This window comes from Polypterus senegalus, chromosome 1, assembly GCF_016835505.1.
Source record: "Polypterus senegalus isolate Bchr_013 chromosome 1, ASM1683550v1, whole genome shotgun sequence".
Lineage (NCBI taxonomy): Eukaryota > Metazoa > Chordata > Cladistia > Polypteriformes > Polypteridae > Polypterus > Polypterus senegalus.
Genome location: NC_053154.1, coordinates 192863935 through 192885892, shown reverse-complemented (window position 1 = coordinate 192885892; position 21958 = coordinate 192863935). Strand labels below are relative to the sequence as shown.

Below are 21958 nucleotides of genomic sequence, written 5' to 3'. Positions count from 1 at the left end.
AGCTTTTAAGTGTGCGAAGCACCGCGCAGGAAGCATATCGTATATCATTGAGGAGTTTTATTTAATATGTAATACGTGCTCTGATTGGCTAGCTTCTCAGCCATCCGCCAATAGCGTCCCTTGTATGAAATCAACTGGGCAAACAAACTGAGGAAGCAAAGCATGTACTATAAATTAAAAGACCCACTGTCCGCAGAAATCCGCGAACCAGCGAAAAATATATATTTAGATATGCTTACATTTAAAATCCGCAATGGAGTGAAGCCGCGAAAGTCGAAGCGCGATATAGCGAGGGATCACTGTATATAAAAAATATTTATTAAAAGGATTTGCAAATCATTGTATTCTGTTTTTATTTACGTTTTACACAACGTTCCAACTTCATTGTAATTGGGGTTGTAATATAGGTGTGAGACAAAGAGCTAAAAATGCTTTAAAGAGCAATGACGTTAATGCTTAATTCCATCTGTTATATCTTATTAACATTTGCTTTCAAGACATTAACCTGAACAGAAAGCAATATTGCGTTTCATGGAAAAGTGGAAGAGCCATCTGAGACTTATGCAAATTATCAAAAAATAGCTGTTAGCTTTAAATGTCTCTTCCTCTCAAGGAAAGGGTGAAATTTCCACATATTTAGGTTGGTCAAATAGTGCTTTGCACATGATTAATAAAGCTAAACAGAAAATGAATCAAGATACAGGAAGAATTTGGTCATGTGTAAGAAAAAGTAAAGTTGTGAAGTTTTCTGAAGCAAAAATGCATTTAATGTATTTTTTGTTATGAATCTGAAAATAGTCATTAAAATTCATCAATGTTTTGGACGTAATGACTCAGGATGAGTAGGTTGTTGGGGTTTGTTGATGCAGTTTCAGTTTCCTTGTTCCACTTGTACTTGGACCAAACACTTTTTTTAAAATAAACAGAACACATATTGAACCCACAAGTAAATATTTACCAAACTGTGCATCATGTTGGTCTGGAGTACAGTTTAAGATGGTTTCAGGAAGGATGCCAATTATTTTTGACATAATGAATAGATGATGGCCAAATAAGAGACCTGAAAACTTGCTTAATGATTAACAATGTAACATACACCAGCTTCTAACATTTTGAAAATGCAGATGCTCACAGAAATATCACTGAGTTACTGACCTACCTTCAGTGTCTAGTAAGTAAAGTGATACAGCTTATAAGATGAAGTGGAACAAGGTGACAACTGATAACCAGGACCATCTCCAGTAATGCTATTGCCCTAGGTGACTCCTAAAATTTATCACTGCATATAACTGATCCAATTCTTGATCCCACAAACCACAACTGTGAAACATGGCGTGGTTTTCAAGGTTGTCTGTACTGAATGCGGATACTCTGTCCGGACTCCACTGCCAAACGGACTTGTTATACGCAGCTACATATGTGTATCACCAATGCACAGTACAGTATAAGAAATCCTTTAATCGAGAACCATCTTATGCAATTTTATTTTTTTTTCTATGGGCACAGGCCAGCTTATTAAGAACCATATAAAGTAATGTTATGCTTTTGAAAACATCAGGATAACAACTCTGAATAAAGTAGTAATTACAAAAAAAAGTAGGGTAATGACATGAATATCTTCTAAATTTAGCTCAAACACTGACTGTTCACATCCTAGCAATACCTTTTTTATCACAAAAGGATATTTATCTAAATTTAAAGAATGAGACAAGAGTCCGCCTGACTGAAGTCTTGTCACAAGTAAGTTGAGAAAAGGAACTAACATTTGCCTGAAGGGTGGACTTCTTTTGCATGAGACAGATCACTTTAAACTCAAATGCCTTTTGGGGATGTTTGTTTGCATAAAAGAGAGGAACTTAATTACACAACTAATTATAGAACAAGAGTAAGAACTGTTTGGTTTAAGCACATCATGAAAAGCCTGTTAAAGGCAGAAATTTAAGCTTTAATCGGATACTATAAAATATCCTCCATATATTTTTTTCAAGTTTTTTTATACACAGTTTTGAACATGATTATAAATATATTAAATAAATTTTATTAATATATTTAATTACAATTTTTCATGAATATACTGCTAATGTTTAAACAAGAAAACTGAAATATTGTTTTTATTAATAGTTCAAATCTATTGTGCTGCATTAATTATAAGAACCAACCATTTTCACTTCTTTTGACATGAAGTATCATCTTACAGATAATCATTAATCATTTATCAAAAGTACTTGTCATTTATCACATTTAATTCTAAAGCCTTTTCTTTTTTCCCCCCACTAGGAAAAAAATCACTGATGAACAACAGACCTTTTAGGCAAATTAACTTTCAAAGCAAACCTACTGGTTTATTCAAACATCAGTTAAACATGGTTGCTCTCAAATTTTGCTAAAAAATCCCAACTGATGGCTCATGTACTATCTAGCAGCCAGTATGTGTCCTCTCACTAACCTCTCTCATATAGGTGTCCCTGCCTATTTTCTATGGATCCATCACTGTAAGCTTTCTGATCTTCTACATCACAATTTGGCAAGAAAATAATTTTTGCCAAAAACAAGAACCAACAAGCATGCAGAGAGAGAGAGAGAGAGAGAGAGAGAGACTACTGACTTTTAATGTCTTACTATGATCCATGCTAAAGTTTCATACTCATATGTAGGCCATTAAGGTAATATCTGACTCATTAAACACCATCAAATGCATTTTTTATTTATTCTCACTCCATCTGACAAATGACTTAAGTAAATCAAGATGCTGTAAGATTTCATAATAGCTATTACACACTAACTGCAAGATGCATGAACTCAGGCTTCTTGACCTTAAGACTCGATTACAATAAGTTGATACATAAATATACACAAGCAGGCTTGCTTTAAACCGACTCTTTCTGGTTTGTTGGAGAAGGTTGACTTTGGCTTTCTTGGTCCTCTTATGATGACCACAGAGCATAGTATCCTTTGACTTTACTCTTCGATTTCAAATTGAAGTGTACCTCTCTCTTTTCATACTGCTTTGCTTGTCTACACCATCTATATAGCAAATTTAACTTCCAAAAAGAATTACTAATGAAATATAAAGTTGTAAAATACAATTTCCTTCCAGTAAATTTAAATTATACTAGGTAAATAATATCCTGAAGTTCTCTGGGCAGTATCAATGTGGTTCTTGTGTTGACCTTTCTTTAAAAATAGCTGTAATGTATAGGATTAATATTTGAATAAAGGTATAGTTTTGCTATGATACCTGTTTAATTAAAATACCTGAAACCTGATAAATGATCAATAGTGATAAATTGATGAGAGTGATGAATAATGCATGTGAAGTGACAAACTAAAGATGAATATGTTCTCAAATGGACATTGTGTTGTTAAAAGACAATGGTTATGTTAATCAGACCATTATTTCAGCCTCACTTAAATCTTCCATATACCATTATTTCTTAAAATCATTCTCATACCTCAGTACTACAGGCTGCTCCATCTGTAGGTGGAGGTGGTAGAGGCAAGGAGCCAGTGGGAGGCGGGATATGGCTAAATTCATCCATCAAAGGCGGTGGTGGTGGGAAGTCACCTGTGGAAAGACAAAATATATCTGTTGTATTTAATATTTTACTATGCAGAATAAGTCTATAAAACTAACATTAGCAAAATTACTGTAAACATTGTATATGTTGACATCAGAAAAAAGAACCTCTTGGAAAAAAAATGAATAAATTCACTTTTTGTAAAGTTATAGAAAAATGTGTTATAGGAGATTTACCCATTTCTTTACTTCAATCCCAAGGTATCCTGTATTTACATTATATGCAAGTATGAATACGCATGAGCAGCAAACAAAGGGTACAGAAAGAAAAGGAAGCTAAACTTTCATCAAAGTCAAGACTTGCCTCAAGGTCAACGTATGGGCTACCAGAGACTGACTTGGAACAGACAGGTGAAGGAACTGATCTGCCAAGACCTCACACTGCAGCAATGCCTCCAGCTGAAAAGGAAAAGTGGGAGCCAAACTGCATGCGAAACAGGCAAGGAAGATTTGTTGATTTCATGAGGATTATTGGAACTGAGCATGCCCTTTCATCCCTACTGTTAACCGCAGCTAATACCCACCCAAGTCAACCACATCAACCATAACTGGACACACAACGAAAGAGAAAAAACACTTTCAAGAAGAAGGAAATGATTGCCGCACTCAAAGAGGACATAAATGATATAAAGAGCAATAGAGGGTGTTTCATATAGTACACAGTTTTTAAAAATGCAATAAATCAGCAAAATCGAAGTAAAATAAAATTTTTTTATTTAATTTAATTCAACATATACTTCGATTTAATAATAAAAAATGATATTGAGCATATGTCCACCTCCACTTTCTCTGCAGGCAGTCATCCGATCACTGAACTTAACGATAACTCTTTCACAGACGTCCCTGCCAATTTTGATGATTACCCGTTTAATTTCCCTCTTCAGTTTGGCAATCGTTTGAGGTAGGGATGCACCGAAATGAAAATTCTGGGCCGAAAACGAAACCGAAATTTTTGGATGCACTTGGCCGAAAACCGATGCGAAACGAAAATGGCTTCATTAAAAAACATGTTTAAAATATTTTCTTTTTGTTTGTATTAAAAAAAGTACAAATTAATTAAGCAATCAAACTTTTATTGATAATAAATAACAGTAATAAGGTTGTTTAACAATAACAAAACTAAATAAAATTTCTTTCTGTAACAAAATTGTGCAAAAAAAATGCTAGCTGCTTTTTTACTTCAATTTTAAATTACTGTACCAAACAACAGTGCACAAACAGAAGAAAAATAAATAAATCCAACCTCTTACTGTAAACAACATAACTATACACACTAAATTGGTCTGCTTTTAATTTAAGCAAAAGAAGCAGGTTTATCTTTATGAACAAAAGTTTTTCAGTTTTCTGGCTGAAGACACAGTTCCTCTTCTCATGAAGAACATACTGCACTGAATAAAATCACTCAGTCTGTGCTAGCTTTTAGTGCCTTTACGAATTGTGCAAAATATTACCTGCATTAAACGTTTTACTTCAATTTTAAATTACTGTGCAAAACAACATTGCAATAACAGAATAAATAAATCAAACTTTTAACTGTAAACAACATCAAATTAGGCTGCTTTTATTTTAGCAAAAGTGGCAGATTTCTCTTTATGAACAAAAGTTGTTCAGCTTTCTGGCTGGAGAGACGATTTCTGTTCTCATCAAGAACATGAGATGCTGCACTGAATAATCTCTCACTGTCTGTGCTGGTGCTTGGGGCAGATAAGTACTTGCGCGCAGTCCATGCAAGCAAAGGAAAGCGATCTTTGTTCGCGCACCAGTAGTCAAGTGGATTGTCACTTCTGCCAATGGGTAGTTCAGCTAGATAGGTTGCTACTTCTTGTGAGGCTGCGCTTGCTCTTACACCGCTGTGGGTTGGGACGCTTTCCTGTAAAATTTCGTCAAACAGATCAGAAAGCGAAGGAATGTGCGCCTCATCACTTGTACGTGACTGTTTCTCAGGCACAGTTTGCTCTGTTCTCCCGTCGGCTTGTGCTTCACAAGAGGTTTCAAGAGCCGTAAGCTCTGTTTGCACCATTTTGCGTACATCCTGCCTTTTCTCATCGTCAAAGTAATGGTCTTTAAAGCGTGGATCTAATATTGTTGCAATGCCGTAAAGAGGGTTGGACTCAATGTCTTGGAAGCGTTTGTTAACAGCCTCCAGTAGAGTTTTTTTAGCTGTTTTTACGCCATGATCTGTTTCCGCCTCTTTTCCAAGCAGGCGCTTCAGTGCTGCGATCAGTGGAATAACTTCAGCAACAGACGCTTGAGCTGAGCTCATTTCCTTGGTTAACTGTTCAAACGGGGCGAGAACAGAGACAATGTTTTCCACCAACATCCACTGATGTGCACTCAAAGTTGCTGGCAGGTCGTGATCTGTCATGTATGCAGCTAAAACCGCTTCTGTTCAAGTAATCCTTGCAACATATAGTATGTACTGTTCCAGCGGTGGCCACATCTTGCTGTAGTCGTTTGTTGGCATCCCAAACTGTTTTGCAAATCTTGTAGTCTGGAATAAGCAAGCGGAGAATGCTTAAAATGTCCCACAATTTTTCTCCCAGTTGCTGTGATTTCTGATATGCTCCGCTGACTAAGCACTCCCTCATTCACAGCCAACTGCAGCGTGTGTGCCATGCAAGGTATGCTCTTTAATCCACTGTCATCCATAGCCTTTATCATGTTCCGTGCATTATCTCTCACAATCACATGCACTTTAGACTTGTCTATGTTCCAAGTTTCAAACATGTTAGCCAAAGCATCGGATATTGCTGCTGCAGTGTGTGAGCCGACAAACTCCTGTGCATGAAGCAGAATGTTTTGCAATTTAAACTCCGCGTTTATCCACTGCGCTGTCAAACTGAGCATGCTAGTTGGACTAACGTCAGAGCTCCATATGTCTGTGGTAAAACTTAGAGCAGAGATATCTGTGGTCATGAGCTCATGAACATGTTTTGCAACACGGTCATACATTTCAGGTAGAAGGTCTCTGCAAAATACCGTCTTGCTTGGCAGTGTGTAACGCGGCTCAATGTGGCGTATTAGCCTACGAAATCCGATGTCCTCCACGACTGAAAACGGCTCATCATCTAAAGCAATGAATTCCATTACTTTCTCTGTTATGTCACGTGTTTTAGCACTGTCATTTGCAAATTTCTTAATTTTTTCGAAAAATGTGGCAACCGAGGGTGTTGATGTGCTAGTTGGCTTAGTTTTAACCAACGTTGTTTGACGGTATTCCTCAAATTCAATTGCGTGTCTTGACTTAAGGTGGTGTATTAAACCTGTAGTCGAAAATGTCTTTGCTGTTGAACCCCCTCTTGAAACTTTTGCAGAGCAAATGTTGCATATTGCAACTTTGCTGTCCTCATCTGAAACTTTGAAGTGCTTCCAAACCGCCGACATACTCCGTGTTTGATGCGTAATGACAGCCTTGAGCGAGACGGGAGGATGGGAGAGGCGTGGCGACAATTTCGGCTTTTATTTTCGGCGCTTTCTTACGTTTTGGCCGAAACCGATAATGCTATTTCGGCCGCCGAAATTTCGGTGCATCCCTAGTTTGAGGTTTGTTCATCTAAAACTTGTGACTTCACATATCCCCATAAAAAGAAGTCACAAGGTATGATGTCACATGACCTGAAACCACATTTCATAAATTCCGTCATACTCCATTTCTTCCAGAGCAGGCCACAAAAAGTTAGTGATCATGTCCCAATAACAGTTGCCATTTACAGTAACTGAATTTCCATCACCATCTTCAAAAAATGCAGTAATTTTGTTTGATGACATACCCTGAGAGATGGAAATGTGCCTCGTCACTGAAGATTATTCTTTTTGAAAAATTGTCGTCCTCTTGTTCCAAAATCCAATCAGCGAATCTTCAGCTCTTGTGTCAACTGAATCTTATAGAGGAGCATATGAAGATCTTTTTTCAGTATTCGATACACCGAAGACGGTGACATACCCAGCTGTTGTGAACGACAGTGAAGTGACTTCACACGGCTCACATTCACACTGTCTTGCACTACCACAATGTTTTGTTGCATTTGAACATTACGGTTTCGACCGGGTGATTTTGTGGTTGAAACTGACACAGATTCTTCAAATTTCTGTACCAACCTCGAAACTGTTGTTGCGGTAGAGGCATTGTTACGTCCAAAGATTACAGACAGTCTTTGTGCAGCATTACCCATTCTTGTAATGAGTTTTCACAATAAGAATGTGTTGCTGGATACTGAACCGCTCCATGGCTACTAAATGGTCTTCTAACCGGAATGATAATAGATAACGAAAATGATAGAAACATTGCTGATAACCTTCCAACAGAAAATCCCACATAATTCAAAAACTGCGTACTTTATGAAACACCCTATATAAAGAAAGAAATAATGGACCTAACAAGAAGAAAAAAGATTTGAAGAAATGTTTAAGTAATAGGTTTACTACAGCATTTACAGAAATTCTGGGAAAACTTGATGACAAAATAGAAGAAAATATGCGTAAGTTAGAGAGTAAAATTAGAGTATTTGATATTCAGCTTGAAGATGTTAAGCTTAAAAACTTGTATTGAAATAATTGACTTCAAAGTGCTTGGTGACAAACTGGCTGTGCTGAAAGACTGATATAGAAGGAACAGCCATCAGAATCGATGGTTTCTCTGAAAAACATTAAAGTCGAAACCCAGTGATGTTCATAGCTGAACTATTCTCTAAAATAACTACAGAGAACTTCAAAATCAGACACAGAGATCTCAGTAGCCTACTGTATACATGGATCGAAAGCCACAAAACCAAAAATCCTTATTGTCCGTTTCAACAAACTACAGGCCAAACGAAATTTCATGTCCCTTCTCAGACAGAAAGGAGATATTATATTTGAAAACTAGCAAAATACCTGCGCTTCGCAGCGGCGAAGTACTGCCTTAAAATTTTTATTAAGGAGTAAAATTAAACCTTTTTAAATTGAGGGAAAATATACCAATAATTATTTGTTAACACTAGACTTACCAGAGCCTACGACAAAACTCGTAAATCCGTCCCACCTTAAATTGCTTCTTAAATCCCTTCACACCTCTCCGCCAGTGTCCTTTTTCTTCTAAATGTGCTGTGATAAAGAGAAGTAAGAAGCAGTCGGCTATTCCAACACCCCACCAATTTAGAACGTGCACGAAATTCTCTCAGCTCATGCCTTGATTGAGTATCTGGGAGTGAAGTGGAGTTTTAGAGTGGAAATAATAGATTGTTATTTGGAACACATGCATTTCATGTCTGTTCCGTTTCTACAGTAATCTGTGTAAACACATTGTTAAAATAGAAACGTTTTTTATATTCTAGTAGTAGATGAAAAAAATGTAGGCATAAACTATATAATGTATGAAGCCTTAAGTCCAAATATCAAAGAAATATTTTCACAAAAGGTACAAATATAACACAACAATTGCACTTTTATTCAAAAATATAACTGCAGAAACAAAATCCCGGCTTAACTTGCGACATTGACAACCGTTTATTGTAATTGTCTCCGTGGTGCAATAGAATCAGTTTCTGCCTGGGAGTCAAAAGGTCGCGAGTTCGATCCTGCAGCGCTCCGTTTTGAGAAGTAAACTGTTCTTAGTCTTACTATTTTAGAATAAAAGCATACATTTGATTTCAGTCTGTAACAGCCGGTGTAATTTATGATCCATGTAAAGGTTAGCTTTTTTTTTTTTTTAAATTCACTTTTCATTCTCTCAGTCGCGTTCAGAATCAATGGATACAACCTCATCTGACACGGCTGTTTTCACATAAAGATGCGCTATAGCTCTGCAGTGTACAACGATGCATACTAATGCCACCCTCAAATCCCCCCCCCCAACCCCCCCAGGGTTCTGACACACAAACGCTGGCGAAGCTGCCTTCTTCGTATCACTTGATTTACTTTTTATTCAGTTTTATTGAGTGTTCCTGCCAGTCCCCGCATGTTGCTGTATGCTATTTCTTCTGTACTCCAGGACATACAGAGGAGAGAATGGTAAAGAGCAGTAACTTCGGCGCTATATGCAATAATCAGACACTCCCCATCTGCCCGTTGTTTTGTTATACTTTTACATCAACATATGTTCCTGTGTTTGAGCATGCTCAAACGGGCATTTCAGCCTTCTAACTACACGGGAAGTTGGAGAATTAGTGATGAGTGAGTGAGTGAGTGAGTAAGGGCTTTGCCTTTTATTAGTGTAGGCTAGCAAAATACCCGCGCTTCGCAGCGGAGAAGTATTGTGTTAAAGAAGTAATGAAAAAGAAAAGGAAACATTTTAATAATAATGTAACATGATTGACAATATAATTGTGTTGTCATTGTCATGAGTGTTGCAGGCATATATATATATATATATATATATAGATATATATAGAGAGATATATATATAGATATATATATATATATATATAGATATATATTATATACACACACATATATATAAAATATATAAACACACATACTATATATAGATAGATATATATATATATAGATATATATATATAGATATATATATATATATATATAGATATATATATATATATATATATATATATATATATATATATATATATATATACACACACACACACATACATATATATACAAACACACATATATATACAGTGGAACCTCAGTTTGTGAGCATAATTCGTTCCGGAAACGTGCTCGCAATCCAAAGCACTTGTATATCAAAGCGAATTTCCCCATAAGAAATAATGGAAACTCAGATGATTCGTTCCACATCCCAAAACTATTCATATAAAAATGATTAATACAAAATATAAAGTAAAACACATAATACAAATTAACCTGCACTTTACCTTTATAAAGAACCATGGCTGGTGTGAGTTTCTAAACTCATGTGGGATTCCACCCAACGGGACAACACACGGAAGAGTGCCCCAAAGCAATCGCAGTCTCCCAGCGCTGTAGGAGTTCGCCGTATAAGCGCATCCAAAAAGATTGCAGACATGCTATAAGCGCCTGTCGTCAATGGGTCATACAAGGAACATTATAAAGATCCCGGTACAATAAATAACAGCGCTGTTGCTGTTTCAAGCTGAATAAAGCTGGTGTTAAAGTACTGAGACTCAGCTTCATGTTTTGGGGAGCAAGATGGGGACTCGCACTTCACAGCGCACACACACACACAGTCACAATGCTGTAGTAAACAGATGTTGACTATATGAGTAAGGCACACAGACTCAGACGGAGAATAGGAGATGATTGCCAGAGAGAGAGAGAGAGAGACGGGCTGGGCAAGCGAGCGAGATAAGGAAAGAAAAAGAGAGACGCGCTGGGTGAGCGAGATGAGAGAGAGAGAGAGAGAGAGAGACGTGTTGGGCGAGCGAGCGAGATAAGGAGAGAGAGAGAGAGAACCACCATCAGCTCAGTTATGATCACATAACACTCAGCAGACAAAGTGTATCCATACCACTCGTATTGCAAGACATCGCTCGTTTATCAAGTCAAAATGTATTAAAAATTTTTCCTCGTCTTGCAAAACACTTGTAAACCAAGTTACTCGTAAACCGAGGTTCCACTGAACATATATATGCATATACATATCTACATTTATATATCTATATTAATAAAAGGCAAAGCCCTCACTGACTGACTCACTCACTCACTCACTGACTCATCACTAATTCTCCAACTTCCCGTGTAGGTAGAAGGCTGAAATTTCGCAGGCTCATTCCTTACAGCTTACTTACAAAAGTTAAGCAGGTTTCATTTTGAAATTCTACGCACAACGGTCAACAACGTTCGCCATGTTGAACTTTATTATTTATGGCCCCATCTTCACGAAATTTGGTAGGCGGCTTCCCTCGCTAACCGAAATCAATGTACGTACTTATTTCGGTGGTATGATGCCACTGTTAGCCGCGATATTGAACTTTCCAACGTCACTAATTCTCCAAATTCCCGTGTAGGTAGAAGGCTGAAATTTGGTACTTATTTCGGTGGTATGATGCCACTGTCGGTGCCATATTGAACTTTTCAACAGTCTTTGTTACTTATGGGCCCATCTTCAAGAAATTTGGTACGCGGTTTCCCAACGCTAACTGAATCCTACTTACGTACATATATATGTCCATAGCCTGCAGCTCAGTCACCGTGTGAGGCGGCATTGGGTCCCCCATCCCAACGCCTCCAACGTTGTTGGCTGCCTGCCTATATAAAGCCGTCCATCACTCCAGTCTCTTCATTCCCTTCATTGTTTCACCACAGGATTCACGTCTCCCTGCAGATAACCCAAGCCTTTCTATTTAATCCAAAGCGTCTCCGCTGTTATATTGTTCATTTATTACGATTATAGTTATTGTGTAGGTATTTTAGACTTACTTTACATTGTTCAGGTACCCATTTTCTTTATTATTCCAACCGTACCCGCATTAACATGTCTATCGAGGTGATCACCATCGATCAAAGAAATGTCACTTACTGAGTGGTTTCCATGCCCGGAGATGGCACCTATCTTTTCCATTCTCTGTATTACATATTGCACAGCCATATCAGACTCACTCTTGATATCTGGAGAAACATTGTGTCTTATGTATTGAATGACTGGGACAGGTTCAAGGTGTGGACTGATGACGGTACAGGTGATAATTATACTACACAGGAGCACTAGAAGAGTGAAATGCTTAAGCCCTTCACCTATGGTTCTGCATGTTAGTTGATGGCTGCCGCTGAATTGTTTGGTTGTCGCTTTCAAGGGTACCGAAATGGCCAAATATTTTACACCTTTGGACAACCGCCAATTGTTATATTTTCCCTCAGTTTAAAATGGTTTAATTTTCTTCGTAATAAACTTTTAAGGCAGTACTTAGCCACTGCGAAGCGCTTGGGAATTTTGATATATATATATATATATATATATATATATATATATATATATATATATATATATATATATATATATATATATCAAAATACCAAAGAACGAGAATAGTGTGTTAAAGAAGCAATGAAAAGAAAAGGAAACATTTTGAAAATAACCTAACATGATTGTCAATGTAATTGTTTTGTCACTGTTGTGAGTGATGAGTGTTGCTGTCATATATATATATATATATATATATATATATATATATATATATTTATTTACACACACACATAAACATATATATATCTATACATATACACACACACACACACACACACACACACACATATATACATACATATATACACATACATACATACACACAAATACATATATATATATACATACACACACACATATATAAACATATATATACATATACATACATATCTACATATATACACACACAGCTATTTCGTATCAGTGCAATACGCTGCTTGTTAAAACGGATAACTCCAGCTCTTACGTTGCAAGTCTGCGTGGATATTATGAACTATCATTATTTTTTCAAGTTCTATTTAAATTTTAAATAGAAGGAATTTTTATTTAGTCGACAGAAATATCTTTGGTAGGAATGGTAAAAACAGACAGGAATATTATTTGTGAATAAATCAACTCAAACCTTAAACAACTTATAATATTTTGCTCTCCATAAAAATATATCCTGTCTAAATTATACAAGTTAGAAATAAAGTAAACGTTAAAAGAACCAACATTCAAATTTCTTTACTCCTATGTAATTTTATATAAAAAATAAACTTAGATTTTAAATATCCCAAAAGACTTTGCTCTCCATAAAAATAGTGATCCCTCGCTATATCGTGCTTCGACTTTCGTGGCTTCACTCTATCGCGGATTTTAAATGTAAGCATATCTAAATATATATCACGGATTTTTCACTGGTTCGCGGATTTCAGCGGACAATGGGTCTTTTAATTTATGGTACATGCTTCCTCAGTTTGTTTGCCCAGTTGATTTTATACAAGGGGACGCTATTGGCGGATGGCTTAGAAGCTACCCAATCAGAGCATGTATTACATATTAACTAAAAATCCTCAATGCTATAAGATATGCATCCCGTCGGTGCTTTCGATTGTTTACTTGTCTCTGCCTCTCTCTCACCCTCTCTGACATTCTCTGCGCCTGACGGAGGGGGTGTGAGCAGAGGTGCTGTTTGCCTAGTGGATACGAACGCAATGCCGGCCGCTTTATCGCGGTGCTTACTGATTTTTTGATTGTTTGCTTTAATCACGCGCTCTCTCTCTCTCTTTTTCTCTCTGACGTTCTTTTATTTAAAGTTATTTTTTCGATTTTCCTTTTGATGTGCAATCTGCCACTGTTAAAATAAACCTACCATTGAAATGATACTGTTCTGAGACTTTTCATTTCTTTGTCATTGGACAAACTTACAAAATCAGTGAGGGGTCAAATAATTATTTCCTCCACTGTATATATATACATATATATATACCCGCGTATCGCAGCAGAGAAGTAGTGTGTTAAAAAAGCTATGAAAAAGAAAAGGGAACATTTTAAAATAGCGTAACATGACTGTCAATATACAGTATTTGTTTTGTGAGTGTTACTGAGTGTTGCTGTCATCAAGGATTTGATTATCATTATTTCTTTCAATCAGGTTCGTATTTGTAGGATGTGTTGTGTTCAAGTTACATTCCGTGTTTGTCAATCGTTGTAAAGATGACAGGTTTCATTCATCGATTCGTTTCTTACTGCATCAATAAACAGCTCGGCATCTTCTTTATCTGAGACCTGACACACTGCATGCACGGGTTTTTTTTTTTCCACTGTCTTCCTTTAGCGGGACATTGACTTTTTCCACCGTGTGCTTTGTTTCTGCAGTAGCTGGATTTATGAATATGCTTGTATATATCAGACACTTCATATTTTTTGCTGCCTTTTCAATTGTGTAATTCGTTTTGTTCAGCGCTCTTTGGAACTGTTGCTTTTTGGCTGTGCACTGCGTCAGTTCACGTGAGCCGCTCGGTGTACATGCATCGAAGGTTCCCAGCTGTGCTGGTGCCATCTCGTGCTATGTCCATGGCTGTATTTAATGTTACCTTAGTCCTGGCACTTAAAACTTTCTCTCGCAGTTTTGGCGGCGTTTGTGTCAAACACCACCCTGACCATCTCATCTTCCTCTGCATAAGCACAGTCCTTCACCCGTGAATATTTAGTGGGAGTTTGCTATTGGATTGCCGCTGACGGACGGTCTTATATGGGCAGGCACTGAATTACAAATGCCAGTGGCAGCCTGTCTATGAACTTAATTTAAAGTGTAGGTTTACATCGTGCTTTGTTTCCGAAGTTGCAGAACTCATGAATATGGTTGTATATGTCATTCGCTCGCTTCTTATTGTTTCGCTGCCTTCTCAATTATATAATGCATATTTTCTTCAGCGTTTTTTGGAGGTCTTCCTGGTTTTCTATGTACTGCGTGATTACGTGGGAGGCGTGATGATGTCACCACGAAACTCCCCCCGGTGTTCAAGCTCATCTCCATTACAGTAAATGGAGAAAAACAGCTTCCAGTTATGACCATTACGCGTAGAATTTCAAAATGAAACCTGCCCAACTTTTGTAAGGAAGCTGTAAGGAATGAACCTGCCAAATTTCAGCTTTCCACCCACGGGAAGTTGGAGAATTAGTGATGAGTCAGGGAGTGAGTGAGTGAGTGAGGGCTTTGCCTTTTATTAGTATAGATATAATGTGTGTGTGTATATATATATATATATATATATATATATATATATATATATATATATATATATATATATATATATGCGGTGAAGTAGTGTGTTAAAGAAGTAATGAAAAGAAAAGGAAACATTTTGAAAATAGCGTAACATGATTGTCAATGTAATTGTTTTGTCAGCTGTTATGAGTGTTTCTGTCATTATAAATATATATATATATATATATAAATATATATACATATCCATACATATATACACACACACACACACATTACATATATATATATAAACTGCTCAAAAAAATTAAAGGAACACTTTGAAAACACATCAGATCTCAATGAGAAAAGAAATCCTCCTGGATATCTATACTGATATAGACTGGGTAATGTGTGAGGAACGAAAGGATGCCACATTGTTTGATGGAAATGAAAATGATAAACCTACAGAGCCCTGAATTCAAAGACGCCCCAAAATCAGAGTGAAAAATTATGTGGCAGGCTAGTCCATTTTGCCAAAATTTAATTGCAGCAACTCAAAATTATACGCAGCACTTTGTATGGCCCCTGTGTTCTTGTATACATGCCTGACAACATCGGTGCATGATTCTAATGAGATGACAGATGGTGTTGTGGGGGATCTCCTCCCAGATCTGGACCAGGGCATCACTGAGCTCCTGGACAGTCTGAGGTGCAACCTGGTGGCATTGGATGGACCAAAACATAATGTCCCAGAGGTGTTCTATTGGATTTAGGTCAGGAAAGTGTGGTGGCCAGTCAATGGTATCAATTCCTTCATCCTCCAGAAACTGCCTGCATACTCTCACCACATGAGGCCAGGGTTGTCGTGCACCAGGAGCCACTGTACCAGCATAGGGTCTGACAATAGGTCCAAGGATTTCATCCTGATACCTAATGGCAGCCAAGGTGCCTTTGTCAGGCCTGTAGCGGTCTGTGTGACCCTCCATGGATATGCCTCCCCAGACAATCATTAACCCACCATCAAACTGCTCATGCTGAATGATGTTACAGGCAGCATAATGTTCTCCATGGCTTCTCCAGACCCTTTCACTTCTGCCACGTGCTCAGGGTGAACCTGCTCTCATCTGTAAAAAGCACAGGGCACCAGTGGTGCATCTGCCAATTCTGGTATTCTATGACAAATGCCAAACGAGCTGCATGCTGCTGGGCAGTGAGCTCAGGGCCCATTAGAGGACATGGGGCCCTTGGGTCACCCTCATGAAGTCTTTCTGGTTGTTTGGTCAGAGACATCCACACCAGTGGCCTGCTGGAGATCATTTTGTAGGGCTCTGGCAGTGCTCATCCTGTTCCTCCTTGCCCAAAGGAGCAGATACTGGCCCTGCTGATGGGTTATGGACCTTCTATGGCCCTCTCCAGCTCTCCTAGAGTAACTGCTTGTCTCCTAGAATCTCCTCCATGCCCTTGAGACTGTGCAGGGAGACACAACAAACCTTCTGGCAATGACACATATTGATGTGCCATCCTGGAGAAGTTGGACTACCTGTGCAACCTCTGTAGGGTCCAGGTATCGCCTCATGCTACCAGTAGTGACACGGACTGTAGCCAAATGCAAAACTAGTGAAGAAACAGTCAGAAAAGATGAGGAGGGAGAAATGTCAGTGGCCTCCACCTGTTAAACCATTCCTGTTTGGGGGGTCATCTCATTGTTGCCCCTCTAGTGCATTTGTTGTTAATTTCATTAACACCACAGCAGCTGAAACTGATTAACAACCCCCTACTTAACTGACCAGATTAATATCCCATAAGTTTCATTGACTTTATGCTATACTCTGATTAAAAGTGTTCCTTTAATTCTTTTGAACAGTATATATATATACATACATATATATATATATATATATATATATATATATATATACATATATACACATACATCCACATATATATCTACATATACACACATACATATCTACACATACATATCTACATATATACACACACACACATATATACACATACATATCTACACACACACACATATCTACATATATACACACACACACACTATATATATATATATATATATACACATATACACACACACACACACACATACACATATATACAGTCTCTGGGGTGCGAGCAACTGTTGCTGGGGGTGGCAGAATCCATGAAGGAAGAAATATGAAAAACATTATTTGTACAAAATCTTAATTTATTTATCTATTCCTAAACAATTAAATGGGCAGGCTATTTCGTATCAGTGCAATATGCTGTTTGTTAAAACGTATGACTCCTGCTCTTACGTGCAAGTCTGCCTGGATATTATGAACTATTGTATCTGTTCAAGTTCTATTTAAATTTTAAATAGAAGGAATTTTTATTTAGTCGACAGAATATTATTCCTGAATAAATCAACTCAAACCTTAAATAACTTATAATATTTTGCTCTCCATAAAAATATATCCTGTATAAATTATACAAGTTAGAAATAGACTTACTCTTATAAAATTTACTCTTATGAAATTTTATATAAAAAATAAACTTAAATTTTTAAAATCCGAAAAGATTTTGCTCTCCATAAAAATATATCCTGTAAAAATTATACAAACTTCAGATATGAACATGGTGCATAACAAAACCTGGAAAAATAAATAAAATTTGTTCTTTTCAGCAATAACAAATCAAATCATTCAGTTGTCTTTGCTCTTATGTCATTTTATCAGATTTGGACGCCTGGCATCTTTTTTTGGCAACAAGTTTGTTTATGTTTGGTGTGAGGTTCTGTGTTGTGGAGATTTTCAGGATGGACTGCAGGTGCTCATCAGTGAGGCGACTCCTGTGTGCTGTTTTGTTAGTCTTCATGACTGAGAAGAGCTTCTCACACAGATATGCTACCAAACATACACAAGGTTGGAGCCGCATGTAGAGGGAGCTGGAGCATTTCTGCGAGAATGGAGTGAATAAACTGTGCGGGCCGTGCAGTATCGTACTTTGCCTTCAGTGTGCCATTACACTGCAGCTCAATCACCTCCATCTGAATCTGCACTGGTGCGGTTTCCACATCGACGGCAAATGGGTTGCGAAACAACTCAAAATTCTTTTTTTGTTCTTCAAAGTCACCAAAGCGCCGTGCGAACTCAGTGCACAGTGCACTCAGTTTATCAGTAAAGTGCGTATTTGGGAACACTGTTGTGCAGACTTGGTTCAACATTACTTGGCAACAGGGAAAGTGGGGCAAGTTGCACTGGTGCATTTGGGTCTCCCATAAAAGTAGCTTCACTTGAAATCACTTTGTGATTTTGTACGGGTAAAAGCGTCTGCTGAAGTGTCAGATTCTTCTTTAACTCTTCTGCTTTCTGTATCTTGTGCATTGCATTCAGGTCTTTAAGGTTATCTTGATGTTTTGTCTCATAGTGCCGTCTTAGATTAAATTCTGTAATTACAACCACATTAGCTCCACAAATGAGACACATCTCGCGGGAATGATAAAATTACACGCCAGGCCGGATGTGGCCCGTGGGCCTTTAGTTTGACACATATGGACTAAATAGAACTTGAAAAGAAAAATTTTATCGCACAATTCAGATCGAGTTGACGCGCACTACAGTACATCGAGCCCACGTGCTATTGTGGTTTTGCCTGTGTGCAGCAGTAAGTTACCCTCTCCTTGCTCTTACTTTTTTACCGTTCATCTAATGAATACACTGAGTATGGCTTTACCAAAACAATCACTGATCGCGAATAAAGTATCCATTATTAATGAAGCTTCAATTGGTGATCTGTCTTTCTGTGTTAACCGCATATTTTTTCATACGTCTCAAACCAAGGGGATGCGAAGGTAAAATGAGTCGAGAAGCGCACGTACATACTTAGTGCATCCCCAGTCGGGAATCGAAGCTCAGACGTCTGCGCTAGAGGCGAAGGCTCTACTATTGCGCCACGCCGTGTGGTTTGTCTATTTGAGCGTAGCAGTGTAATTCGGTTTTGTTCAGCACTCTTTGGAACTGTTGCTTGTTGTCTGCGCTTTGCGTCAGTTCATGTGAGCCGCTGAATATGGCTTTATATGTCACTCGCTCGCTTCTAATTGTTTCACTGCCTTCTTAATTATACAATGCATGTTTTCTTCAGCGCTTTTTTTTTTTTAGCTCTTCCTGGTTTTCTACGTAATGCATGATTAAGTGAGAGGCGTGATGATGTCACACTAAACTCCGCCCCCGACTTTTCGAGCTCAACTCCATTACAGTAAATGGGAAAAATAGCTTCTAGTTATGACCATTATCGTTGAATTTGAAATGAAACCTACCCAACTTTTGTAAGGAAGCTGTAAGGAATGAGCCTGCCAAATTTCAGCCTTCTACCTACACGGGCAGTTGGAGAATTATTGATGAGTCAGTCAGTCAGTCAGTCAGTGAGGGCTTTGCCTTTTATTAGTATAGATATATATACACACACATACATATATATATACATATACATACACATATACATATATATACATATACATATACATACATATATATACATACACATATATATATGTGTATGTATATATATGTATGTATATGTATATGTATATATATATATATATAATACATATCTATACTAATAAGGCAAAGCCCTCGCTGACTCACTGACTGACTGACTCATCACAATTCTCCAACTTCCCGTGTGGGTAGAAGGCTGAAATTTGGTGGTTATTCCTTACAGCTTCCTTACAAAAGTTGATTCCTCAAATCCGTAATGGTCATAACTGAGCTGTTTTCTTCCATTTACTGTAATGGAGATGAGCTTGAAACCCGCGAGAATGGTTACATCATCACGCCTTCCATGTAATAACGCAGTAACGTGAAAACCAGGAAGAAGGCAAAATGCGCTGGAAAAACACGATTATCTGGTGAAGGCAGCTGTAATAAGAAGCGGCGGCATTTACTCTACAACCATATTCATGAGTTCTGCTACTTCGAAACAAAGCGCGATGTAAACCTAAACTTTAAATTAAGTTCATAGACAGGTTGCCTGGCGCTTGTAATTTAGTGCCACTCCATATAGGCGCCAGTCCGCCAGCGTGCAATCCAATAGCAAACTCCCAATAAATATTCACGGGTAAAGGACTGTGCTTATGCAGAGGAAGATGAGATGGTCAGGGTGGTGTTTGGCACAAACTCAGCGAAACTGCAAGAGAAAGTTTTAAGCGCCGGGACTCGATAACATTAAATACAGCCATGGATATAGCACTGAGCACAGCTGGGAAACTTCGATGCTTGTACACCGAAGCGGCTCACGTGAACTGACGAGTGCACAGACAAAAAGCAACAGTCCTGTCAAGAGCTGAACAAAAAAGAATTACACAATTGAAAAGGCAGCAAAAATATAAAGCGCCTGATACATACGCTATATATTATTCAATGCAGCTACTGTGAAACAAAGCACACGGTGGAAAAAGTCAATGTCCTTAAAGGAAGACATGTGTAAAAAAAAAAAACCCCATGCATGCAGTGTGTCGGGTCTCAGATAAAGAAGCACTTAGCCGTTTATTGATGCAGTAAGAAACGAATCGATGAATGAAACCTGTCATCTTTACAACGATTGACAAACACGGAATGTAACTTGAAGCATTAAACACATCCTACAAATACGAAACCTGATTGAAAGAAATAATGATAATCAAATCCTTGATGACAGCAACACTCAGTAAAACTCACAAAACAATTACTGTATATTGACAGTCATGTTACGCTTATTTTTAAAATGTTCCCTTTTCTTTTCATAGCTTCTTTAACACACTACGTCTCTGCTGCGATATCGCTGGTATATATATATGTATATATATACCCCGATCTACAAACTTCGAATCGATATAAGGCACCGACAATCAGAAATCCTGAAGGCTGACTTACCAGCTTTGATTAAAGACACGAAGGAGAGGACCCCATCGGCAAAGATCTTCGTTTCGGGTCCACTACCTCTCGTCAGACGATCCAACGAGTACTACAGTCGTCTGCTAGGGTTGAACAACTGGCTACAGGGTTTCTGCAAGAAGAAGGATGTCGGTTTCATCAACAATTGGAATCTCTTTTGGAAAGGCGCGTCTCTTCAAGCGTGATGGCCTGCATCCGAACAGTTTCGCGCCGGGTCCTCTCCGAAAACATATCGAAGGTAATTCGTTTTCTTGACTATCTATCTCTGCTCTTAACCCCTTCCGAAATAATACTGTTGTGCCAGGACATGATGAATGTTTAATAGAGTCTTCCGTTAAAGTGCACACCATTAATACTGTAATAAGCAATCTCAATGCACGTAGAAAACCTAGGAAATACGGCATAAACTCCAATAATCTAATTAAAATCACTATTTTAGAGGAACAATGTATTAAAACTATAAAACAGATCACAGATTAAACAAAAATACACACAGAGCGCTAATAATAATAATTTAGTTCCTATTCCAAATAACAATAACGCACATAGTACTCATCTCTGCACCTCCGAAACATTAAATATGGCACTATTAAATGTTAGAGCTTTAACTAACAAAACGTTTTTTATCAACGATCTTATTAGTGATAAAAAAATAGATCTTATTGCACTAAATGAAACATGGCTTAGTTCAGATGCCGCGGCAGTTTTAATCGAATCTGCGCCTCCGGATTACAGTTTTACTCATGCAAACCGCCAGGGAAAAAGGGGGGGCGGATTGGCTAACATTTACTCGAGCCGATTAAAATGTAAAGATGTCAGTTTTGGTAAGTTCAAGTCCTTTGAGTATCTCGCCGTTGTTATTCATGGAGATTCTCAAGTTCTAG

General features: G+C 37.8%; 1 protein-coding gene across 3 annotated transcripts in view; it reads right to left on the bottom strand.

Annotated features, from left to right (window-relative positions):
- The window catches only part of LOC120537137 (LIM domain containing preferred translocation partner in lipoma), a 451145-nt gene that overhangs the window by 210355 nt on the left and 218832 nt on the right, over positions 1–21958 (bottom strand). For all 3 annotated transcript variants that reach the window (XM_039765830.1, XM_039765839.1, XM_039765849.1), the window contains one exon: positions 3453–3565. In XM_039765830.1, the coding sequence (XP_039621764.1) occupies positions 3453–3565 (113 nt within the window). The remainder of the gene's footprint in view (positions 1–3452; positions 3566–21958) is intronic.